At 35.7% G+C, this 12,029-nt stretch overlaps 1 protein-coding gene across 1 annotated transcript; it reads right to left on the bottom strand.

Annotated features, from left to right (window-relative positions):
• Positions 1-987: 987 nt before the first annotated feature.
• Positions 988-11,574, bottom strand: LOC104531589 (zDHHC palmitoyltransferase 13; the record flags this gene model as incomplete). Its single annotated transcript, XM_029087099.1, has 11 exons — positions 988-1,123; positions 1,850-1,947; positions 3,318-3,475; positions 4,200-4,283; positions 4,395-4,457; positions 5,728-5,821; positions 6,226-6,288; positions 7,354-7,478; positions 10,099-10,199; positions 10,997-11,130; positions 11,449-11,574. Coding segments are annotated over 11 exons (1,182 nt in total), but the record flags the coding sequence as incomplete, so codon positions are not given.
• Positions 11,575-12,029: the final 455 nt, after the last annotated feature.

The following is a 12,029-nucleotide window of genomic DNA, read 5'->3' as shown; positions in this document are numbered from 1 at the left end:
GATATTGCTTCACGTTATTTTTACTTGAATTTGCTTGTGCTTCATGTTCTTCAGTGTCACAGATAAATAAATTTCACTGACATGTATGAAGTCCCCCATTTCTTTACAAGAAACCTGCTCCATTACACTACTTCACTCTTATGTTGTCAGTTCTAGATGCTATTTAACTTCAATTTTCCAACCTTGATCCGTTTCCCTGCTGGTTTTCATTATTACCTGCTCTGTATTACCCACACTCAAAAACACACTGCCCAGCTGGCCACTCCAGACTGATGTTGTAGCCTTTTCCTGGGAACAGGGTTGACATCTGGGAGTAATTCCCTCTTTTTATACATTGCTATTTTCCATCATCAACTTACCCATCTTCATGCACTAACAGGGCATATATACGTGCAAAACACAAGGCAAAGAGTCAGGCTTCTTCTTATGGTTTTGTGCTTACCTGTTCTTAAATACCTCACTGGTCACATATGCCTTGAATCTATTTAAGTCTGTAAAAATACACTTAGAAACATGAAAGCTCTATTTTATTACATGTAAACCCTCCAAATACAACAACTTAATACAGGTTTTCACAACATAAGCAATAAAATTACAGGGTAATTGTGATATTAAATTTTTAAATATGAACATTCTCCTTATTAAATATGAGCATTAAATTTTAAAATGTAATTTTTTTATTATCTGCAAAATAAACCAAAGGGTACAAACATGGTTTTGAAATCCTGCCCTAAAAACTTACCTTTAAAAAAATATACTCTTAGTGTCATCTCATCACAAAATTTCAAATAGTTTCAACTCAAACTATATATACACATAGAGTGACTGTTCCATATATAAACCTGCTGTAGCTTAAGCAAGATAGGTTTAGTATTTAAAACAATAATAAAAAGAAAAACAAGCAACTTCAGAAGAATTTGAAAAATTAACAAAATATCCAGTTTTATTTAGCTTTCAGCTCAGTTGTTTTAGAAATTAAGCAAAACTTCATACAGAATGAACATTTTTCTCCTTTGCCAGATGAAAAAGGTTGTATTGCTTGGTCCAGTCAACTACATTGGGTTTGAACATACCAAAGCAACTGCACTGAAAAAAGTCTGCAAGATTCTGGAAGCATCCAAGACTGAAAAATGAGAGAAATATCCATTAATAAACCTAGCAAAAAAAAGACTGCAGCCATCAAAAATACACATTCATCATGAGACAGTACTTAATATAGAAAGCTGTCAGTGAAGACAGCTCTGGGAGAAGAAATTTAAGAACAGTTCCCTATTCAGTATTATTCCTTTGTTGAACTTTTACAACCTGTATTACATTTAACAGCCAGAGTAGATTAAGTTCAACTCAAATATTTAGAAGTTAGTACTTAGTAATATCTCATCTGTTAACATACATGAGGAAACATGGATTTTTAGTATAACAGGGAAACTTTGGGACTAATTTCTCTGTTGAGCTAAATACTGCAAGAGAAGTTAGAAAGGGGCCAGTTCACACCTTAATTCTCTTTCTGAACCTACAGAACAGATACAGAGATTGATGAACAACATCCCTCACTCCCAAAACAGCATCTACTGATTAGATCAATGGACTGATTTGGGCACATTTTTTTCCTATATACACAGCCATGCAGAAAGAACCCCAGTAGCTCTTATGCTGGCTGTGTATTTCCTAGGGCAAAGGAGGTTCTCAGCAAGGAAAATGAGGTCCTTTTCCTCCTCTCAGCACAACACATAACAGGCATGACTAGCATGTCCACAGATCACCAGGTTTTTTTGCATTTATGAAGTAGTGAAGCAAATCAGTACTGAAAAGTTAATGTGCTTAAAATGCACTATTCATTAATACTCACTTGTATGGAGTTCTCCTGAGTGAAACAGGATGCTTAGATGATTTTCTCTGTATCAGGAGGTTCATTCTCTCCTGCGAGGTCAATCCCAAGAACGCAATCTTACCAAAAGGAAAAGGTCAAAACATCAACATCACAAATAAAAATTCTGGTGATATCAAAAGATACTATTGAGAAGAGAGGGAGGGGAAGAGGTTGGCCATATCTAACAAAGAAGTAACTACTGCCATAATTATTGACTGAAAAGTATGTTTTTAAATGTCACTCAGACTAAAACAGAACCCAGCAGGCTGTAAAATTAACACTTCCAGTGAGAAGGCGAGCTTAATTGGGATGACTGTAAAGACTGTACTTTTACAGATGTCAGTAGAAATTTAAGATCTATAGCAGTGAAGCACCTATCTCCTCAGACTTTGTCTGCTTACCACACAAATTGGTAGAAAAAGATTCCCCAAAAAAGACAAAGTAGCTTAGCAAAAAAGATGAAGTAGGTATCAGAGGTTCAACCATAACTACTGAATTTTCTTGATTCCATGTCTTCCTTCACTGAGTTCCACAATGAGATTTATGGTTTTTTCTGCATTTTTCTTTTCCTATTTGTTTTTAATCACCATAAAAGGCTGCAAGGGTCCTTCACTAAATGTCAGGCTAAATACCATAAAGCAGTACATTTACAAATCACTGTGTACCAAGCACAGCAGTTAACTGTAAATGTCCTACCTTGATCCCTTTTTTCCCAGGATGGTATCTCAGTGTCTTGGATGTGACCTGTGCTTGGACAGCACACATTTAAAATTGTGTATTTTTCTTTTTTCTTTTACCCAAGATGTAAAATAAGCCTTTAGCTCAGTATGCTTAACACTTATTCAAATGACACATCTTTCCTAAAAGCTGCTAAACAAGCTGTTTCCTAGATGTTTTAAGTCAGCTCTTCTAAATCTTGTTTGCATAGCCAAGCTCTCACTGAGAAGAAAATAAATGAGACATTTGACAGTCCTCATCAGGATAAAATCCAGGTCATATATTTTTATTGTAGTAATGGGATTTAATACAGTCTAATGATGCACTGCTGAGCTCTGCCACAGAATCTTCAATTCAAGACTAATTGTGCTATTGAGCTTTTATGCCATTTGTGGGGCAGTAATACCAGTTGCATTAGTCAAAGAAGTTTCTTGCCTTTAAATATATCTTTTTACAGGTTTAGATTTTTTTTATGAGTATGAAACTCAGAACTCAGTTATAGCAATGATTTGCAGACTGTGATCCTACTCTTAATATGGGAATATGCTGAGTGCACAAGTACCCATGAAACTTAAAAGCACTGCCCTGAGTTTTAAGAAAAGCATCTAGATGTGACATTAACGAGTCAAGGGAAGCAGGCACAAAGTTTTTATGGGAGCAAATTTTCTAGGGAAAAGTTCTAATACGGTGACTCTTTAAGAGAAGAGGATAAACTGAAGCAAAATAATACCTGATAAAGCTGAACAGCCAGCCACAATGAAGCCCATGCAGTATGAAAACAGGCTACTGCGAAGATGTAGGAAACCCAGGGAGAACAATGTGTTATCTGTGTGAAGTACGTCCACGCTCCGTCTCGATAATAACTTGTTGAGCAATGGCTTGACCAATCTGACAAGATGCAGAATCAGTTAATTATGTTTTTAGTAGAGGCTGCTTAAGAACTCAATATCGACTCATTTCAGCATAATGTGAAGTAATATCAAATAAAATTAACTCCCTCTACTTTTTATTTAAAAGCTTAATGCCTTGTTAATTAATCCTCAGGACCTACATTGTAAGGGCTCTCCTCTCTACTCTAAGAGATTTCTTAATTTTCCAAATTAACAGTTTGGATTTATTAATGAGATACATATTCTTCCTCTTTTCAAAGTTATCAGTACATTAAAAACAGAAAGAAACTTTTGCAAGCCTTCAATATAGATATTTCCAAATCACAAAATCAATAAAGCCCTTTGCAATAATGTATTTGCAAACTTCTTCTCTACTGCAGTAAAGTCTTTCCAGACTAGAACCTGTAACCTGACCTTCCTCCACATGGCTTCCCAATTCCACCTTTAACAAAAATGTCCTGATACTGTATTTTCCAAATGACATCCCTCTAGAGCTGTATCTTAGTTTCTACTCAATACAGCCATAATCAGATGTTTGATCAAAGTCTCAGATATTATATTATTCGAATTTAAAGACAGAATTACAAGACAACATCATTGCTGAAATATGGTATCATTTGGGCAGGTATAATTACACTTGGTAGAAACCAAATGCTGAAAAAATAAAGACCATACATACACATCCTTCAAAGCTAAATTAAAATAAATTCATGGATACATACACAGAAGAGTTCCATAAAGCAGACAGACACCAGTCAGAGTTAGGAAAGTCAGGAACAATAGATAGTAAAGATGGTTCCCAAAGCCTGTATTTGAGGCAAAGAAAAAAAATTTGACATTTTAAAATTCAGCAGTATTTTCATTTTTCCCTTAAGTTAATAGGAATAAAAAGAAAAAAAAAAATCACTTCTTACTACCTCTGCTGTTCTCAAGGAGGTTTGACAAGGCTGATTTCTTTCTCTGCTTTCCACTGTAAGCCATCCCAATTTATATAACGGAATTAGTTCTGATCAACTAGGCTTTGTCTCTTCTTCAGAGCATGCCTTCAGCTGTTTTAGCAAGGTGAGGACTAATTATGCAACCACAACTCTCCCCATGCACACTACAATTGTCTCCTATGACTGAAAAAATCTAAGCTATTCAGTTTAATTGTTTGACCTTTGTGGGCTTCAGAATTGCAAACATACACATTAAAAAAACAAACAAACCAAACTTCTCTCAGAGAAACTGTTACATTGAGATATACAATTATTCTTTTATTTAAATTACAATCAGCATTGCTCAAAGCTTTGAAACGATGCATCAGAAGGATGTCTCGCCACCTTGTAAATAGCAAACACTGTAAAAACATTTCCAAGTATTTAACATTAAAAAAAAAAGCTATTGGCAAAAGAATATGCTAAAGATACATTGCTACTGTTATAAATCTCTGACCTTTCTACCTTAAACATCAACAGTAATGAGACAGAAAGGAAGAAAGAGGGAGTTTCTCAAAGAACATACGAACATAAAAGCCCCACAGGGTTATCTCCAGACCATCTTTTCCAACCTTAATAATTCCATGATTCCATGATCTCTAGCAGTGACAACAGGCAACATTTGTTCTGGAGGACAAGCAAGCCCGGCTGCTTTCTAGAGCTCATTCTCCTCACCCACAGCTACTGCATTAAAATGTCAGGGTGTCCATGCTTTTCTAGTTCTTTTAGTATCTACTTTTGAACAAACTCTCCTAAAGTTTGTCTAATCCCTTTCTGAACCCTCTGATACTCCCTGTATCTGAAAACCCTCACAGCAGCAAGCTCCAAAATTTCACTACCTGAAATGGAAAGATATTTTTCTTTACTGATGTTAAATCCAATTGTTATTCTCACTCAGCCTCCCCTAGTTCTAGTATGATGTGCTTGATGAATAATAGTTCTGCATTCACTTTAGCCACCATCATAATCTTGGGTTGGTTGGTTGGTTTTTAAAGTCTCAGTCATATTCCCTGTTCCTTCTTCTCTCAAAAGAAAGAGTCCCAGGCTTTTTGGCCTTTACTCCTAGTGTGACCACTCCATCCCTTGAATCATTTTAGCTGCCTTTCTCTCTGCCATCTCACTAATTTCCCTCTGGCACCTAACAGTAACCCCTTCAGTATCAACTGTGTATTCTTATATCAGGTGTGCTCTCTCTCTCTAAGGAGATAAATGTTATTTCTATAACTTTTAAAATAGGTGGTATTTTCAAATTTGATAAAACAAACACTCTCACCTATGCACTGTCCAATCCACAGAGAATGCTGATCATATCTGGCTACACAAGAATCACAAGCAAGGCAATGCATAGATCTCAAAGGCTTCCTTACCTAGTTGAGGATGAAGAAAAAGAATACAGTCATAGCAAAAGCATCTACTTTGCTAAAGTTTAGAGCATCATCCCATGGGCACCATCATATTTTGTATAATTGCTGTATAACAGACTCCATAATACAGAACATAGATAAGAATACATCTTAATTTTACAAAAAGAGAGATGGAAATAATAATAATAATAATGATAATAATAATACTGCTACTTTATTAAGATTAGAGTCCAAGGATCTTAAAGCATCTCTTGTGTCACCACAAAATAAAACAAGAAATCTAAGTAATATAGAACAAACTGTGTGTGTAACACTTGCATGACAAGCAATGAGTAAAAAAGCTTTTCATAGCAGTACTGAGTAAAAGCCAGATTAAAAAAGAAAACAAATACCAAAGCCTCACTTACAAGACATGATGTGCAGAATGTTCTGAAATCCAAGCAACCTGCTTCTGCAAGAGCTACAACGTTCTGAAAGACAAAGTTAGTTTGTGACTGTATTTGAATTACATTTTCAGGGGGATTTATGAAGATTTTTACATTATGCCTTTGGCATTTCATAAGCATTTTGACTGACAAGCTCCAATAGGAATAAGAACTTGCTATTTAAAAAAGTCCAGGAGAAACACAACTGACTAAATACAACTTCACTCATGCAGGATTATTCAGAAAAGTATCTCTATGCTGACAAAATTAATAAATAATGTGAATGAAATATTCAAAATGAGATGGTAAGATACAAGGTACTCTCATACAGCCAGCCAGACCTGAGAGAGATGAGGAGAGCTGCTATATTTACTGCTCCCTTATAAGCACTGGAATGAAAACATTTACAAGTCCTGTGGCAACAAGTTAAAATTGCAGTTTATTCTCCCTGGCAATCTGAAGAAATAAAACTTCATGGAGAGCAAAGAGATCACAAACAAAATGCTTTTCCTTAATCTTCAGGTAGGGGAGAATCAAATACTAAATTCTCTACTGATTGGTTGTCCTTTATTTCTTTTTGCCATTCTCAAATAAAGCTAGGAAATAGTATGTGATTTACATGATGCTTAGGCACGAAAATCAAACCATTATACACAACCTGAAAGCATCTGACAAAACTGAAAACTACCCTTTGGTACACCTTATGAACATGGAGGATTGTAGGAAAACACTGTGATTGACTCTTTCTAACCTTAGACAACTGGAGTGGAAACCATGAAGAAATTTCTATTTATTAAGTGAAGGTCTATGTAAATTTACACCACAGATAATATCAGTGGTGTGGGTCTGTACGATGTTTGGGCAAAGTTCACACTTCAATGAGAAGATGGAGGCAAGGTAATTATGACAGGATGATGAACATAAGGAAACAAGCACTAGCAGGAGAAATTATCCATGATCTATGTTGTTCAATAACAGCTAAAAACTCAGTAATAAAAAAGGAAGAGTATTTCACTGCTTTCAAGTTTAACAAAGCAAATGACAACAAACAAATCAACCAAAAATACTTATGTTTTGCACCAGGTCAGCCCTTTCACTCCTTTCACCTACCTCTTTTCTTTCTTTTTCCGATGTCTTAATATACCCAGGATCAGCTCTCCAGGTTTTATAGAAATAATAAAGAAGACCCACCACACTGAGCATGGCAGTGATTTCAAGAATTGTACTCCTTATATGTAATATTCAGGTTAAGGAATATATTCTTACACATATTCTTATAAATATTCTCATATCACTGCTATGTGTCAGATAAAATATTCTAAAATAAGTTTATGTTATTTCACAAGCAACACACAAAAAGGAAAAGAATGACTTTCATTTTTATAGTAGTATCCTCTCTGTCCTTCAGAGGCCATCATATCAGAGATATGGAGAGACTTTTACAACTGTATAAACCTGCATCACAAAATAGCTCCCTGTCATCCTCACTAGCAGAGTGTAGACTTTTGCCTTTGTATATTTAACAGATATAAAATGAATTCAATTTCTTTTTTCCCCTCTGAAGTTTTTCTATAAAACAATACTATGCAGACATGCATAGTTATTAAGCTTCCAGCAGCTGTGAGATTTGTTTGACTGCTGCACACACCCCTATGTCATCAAACAGGCTCTTACTCGGACTGTTTTCTAAATCTTGTCCTCTCTTGGTTCAGCTAAAACAACTGAATAAATTTAGATAGAAAAGTGCAACTCCAGTCATCTTGGAACTGCCTTTGTCACTCAAAAAACCAAGCACAGACTACTACACATTTCTGAAGGTAACGGGGCAGCCACTGGGAACCCTTCTTCTCTCACAAATATACCAGAAAAAAACATGATGATGAAGTGACAAATTTCTGGTCTAAATGGACTTTTTTTTTTCTTTCATACCCTTTGCTTTTACCCAGTGGCTAGCTGTTTTAGTGACTGTAAATGGAGGGAATTCATTTCTCATGAAGTCCAGAGAAGCAGACTTAAATTCAGTATGTTTTGTATAGTTATTTGCTGCAACTTCTCTAGTAGACAAATTATTATATATGAGAGAGGATATACAGTCATTAGGAATGTAACTTTTACGCTATGGACTAAAAACATCAGGTGAAAGAGAGAAAAAAACATGTCAAGATTAACTCAAACAAGCAACAGAAGAATATGGAGTGGGACAAGTTTCACAACAATTGAATTCAAGCATTGAACCTGGGAGCTGGGGTTTCTAAAGAACAGTCCATGATGCCACCAAGGAGAAGTCAGAGGACCCAAGCCTGGGTTCCACCTCCAGCGACCACTCAGCCACCATATAAACTGCACAGTGTGAATAACTAAAAATCAAGTACTGCAACCTGAAGGTTGTTTTGTCTTACAAACTAAAAACCACTGCAAAGTAGCTCTAATTAAAAATCAAGATAATAAACTAGGAAATATTGGTGCTGTTTTTTAACAGTCTTACAGCTGTATGTGTTACAATGCAATCGCAGGGCATACATAAATCAAAATGATTTCCTGTGGATACTGCTGATCCTGGTTTTTTGGAGCAGAGAGTAGTCCTTAACTACAATGGCTGGATTTTCATTCAGACCTACACACAGGTAACTAAAATACTAAACACTTTTATAACACTCAGATATGTGACCAGTTCCAGAAGGAAAAGACATTAATAAGAAATAGGATTGGATAGTGAAATGGAAAACTATCCACTTGCCTATCCCACTAAGCGATGGTGAGTTCTTCAAGAACAGTGCTACACTCACTATCATCAGCAAAGTGTCTGACTCAAACCCCTACAGTTAGAGATTTTTAAATTTTAATTTAGATGACACCAAGAAAACCTTTAAACTTCACAACGCAACATGATTTTCATTTAGACAAGCATATGTAAGTATGCCCAGCAGGAATATACTTGATCGGTTCATCGAAGTTAATCCTGATAATTCTATTAAGGACATCTTAATTGGGAACAGTACAAAAGAAAATGTCACTTACAGGATGAAGTAATTAAACATTAATTAAAATTGTGTAGCAATATATTACAGATGGTTTAGTAGAAAAATATTTACAGTTCTAAGTATCTCCCTAAAGGCCTTTTCACAAAACTTAATCAATAAATAAACAGATGCCCCCTGTGTAACAAAAGAGCAGGGCACTGAAAAGCGAGTGTAAACTGCTAAAACATGGACGCACTCATCAATGCAAAGCAAATGAAAGCAAATGACAGACAGACATTAATGCCCTGCACACTCAGGATGCAGTGTAACCTGGGAATAAAGACAGATAGGAGACTGGAAGATATATTTTGGAGAGACATGAATAAATCTCTTCCCTATTTTTTGGGGGGTGGGGAGGGTGGTGGTTTTTTTTAAAAGCAGAAGCACGAATATCACTGTCAAATCCTTGTCATTTGAGAAAGAAGAGATGCTTTGAAAATTATTATTAATGCATGTGTTATCCAGTTATACCACATGCCAAAATACAGCACTGTATAAGAGTCTCAATGAGAAAGATTGAAGAGTCACACAGAGATGGTAACAGAGACAATTAGGTTTACAACAAAGATATTTTCATGTTTACATAAAAAATAGTTCAGAATTGTACACAAATATCTGATAAAGATAAAAGAAGGTACAGATTTTTAGTCCATATATAACTTAAAATTCAACTCAGTTATTTCACCCCTGCCCAATGGAAATAAAGCAATCTTACCAGACACTAACAGTCACATGGAATTATCTGGGACTGCTCATTACTATGTGCATGATCAGGCTTGAATTTATTAGGAACTGTAAGGAGAATTCAATTGCATTTCTTGAGTTTAAAGGATATCAGGCAGGAACCAGAAAAACCAGGTCATGGACATCCAAAAAACTGAACTTAGCAGAAATGCTGTGGGAAGATACCTTAGATTCTTGAGCCCCATGAACTGTCTGAAAGAATATTAAAAGAAAAAAGTATTTTTTTAAAATGTAACTCCATAAATCACCCATCTTGTTATTTTAAAAAACTTCTCACACACAGTATACTTTAAGTCTCTCGTAAAGCAATCAAGAATTGCCACTTAAAAGCACTCTTTAGCCAGATGCATAAGGGGGTAACAATACAAAAAACACCCTGAAGAGTGCTCTGTTCCAGCCTAATATTATAGGACAGAAGTGCTGTAGCACTAGGAAAGAAGTGTGATCTCTGTCTATCTTTACACCAATAGTATTGCCATTTCAATCAACACTGACTGTTGCAGCAATTGCTGGCTTGCAAACCAGGAAACCTGAGAAACAGCTTAGGATAACACTGGGAGGTCTGGGGAGCAGAAAGGGAGGGAATGGTTCATTAAAACTCATTCTGTGTCACAAATACAGAAGGAGAAGTTGAGATAAAGCACATTTCTGAGTATTGTGAATTGGTATCTCAGTGTCTACCAGGTGCAGACCTTCAATAACACTCTCTTTAGCATTAAAATCAGCTAACACACTGCTTAAACACTTCAGTGGTTTGTTTCAAATTTTTCAGTGATGAGAAACTATTATTTTTGCACACCTAAAGATATTCAATTTCTAGGGTAATTCTAAAAAGTACATACAATTAAATCGTTCACATACTCTGAAACTATTTCTCAAGAGGTATTTTTTACACTAAGTGAAACTAAACTCTGAAAAGAATATTACATTAGATACCTTATATTGTGTCTGTAACAAGAAAATACATATAGAGAGAAAAAGCCACAAACCTCACAAACAGAGCCATCCCAAACAGCAGGAAGAGAAGCAGGGCTCCTTTCAAAAGCCAAGAATCAGAACTTAAGTTCATTATGTATCCTATGGCCCACATCAACGTCAAGGAAGATGCCAACATCAGGAAGAGCTATTAAAATAGTTATTGTTAAAATATGACAAAGTATTCAAGCAGAACTTACTTCAGAAGTATTCAGATAATGCAATAACAAATGCTGGAAGACTCAAGGTAGATAAGACAAAGTGACAAAGAAATACCCCAAAGGGAGGTGGGGGGAATGATGCTAAACCCCCACCCAAACCAGTGCAACATGCTTTTAAAGAATTTTTTGTGTACTCAATTTCAGAAACCTTAGAAGATCCTCGTTAGAAAAGAGTTAAGTTGCATGTTATTCTAAAGATGGAATGCTGTAGCTTGATTGCCATTAGTTATTACTCGTGAAATTACCTCATATTTCTCTAGTATTTTCAGTAACCTGTTATTTCTTCTGCTTCTCATTCTTTCTTCCTCTTTTACCATATAAACTATGAAGCGATTCACACTTTGGTAAGCAAGGTCAAGCGGTGTCTCTCCCTTTAACAACAGAAATGTTTATTTCTTTATGCACATAACACATCAATGCTTTCCTTTTTAACAGAAGCAAGAAATAAATATAGCTAAAACAAGAATAACTTGGCAATTACTTCCCCCTTCTCTCTTTTAATTTTTTAAAGGCAAGGGTAAGCTAAATTCAGAGTTTTAACACGCTTAATCCAGTGATTTGTAGTTCTAAAACCTGATACTTGCAACCAGATTGCACTCGAGTTCTCTGTTGGACTATCTCCAATAACTTGAAACACTGAACGCTGCTAGAATATGACATGCTTACTGAAAGGGAAGGTTTCTTGTTTATGGTAACTTTTTAAAACCAAACAGCAATATTCTAAGAGTCATACATACAAATAAAAAGATGCAAAGCTGCACAGCTTAATACACAAACCCTGAATAACTACACTGTAGGGGGGGAAGGAAAAGGGGGGGAAGGAAAA

This window comes from Antrostomus carolinensis, unplaced genomic scaffold, assembly GCF_000700745.2.
Source record: "Antrostomus carolinensis isolate BGI_N321 unplaced genomic scaffold, ASM70074v2 scaffold51629, whole genome shotgun sequence".
NCBI lineage: Eukaryota > Metazoa > Chordata > Aves > Caprimulgiformes > Caprimulgidae > Antrostomus > Antrostomus carolinensis.
The sequence above is the reverse complement of the archived record's forward strand: the minus strand, read 5'-3'. Positions and strand labels throughout refer to the sequence as shown.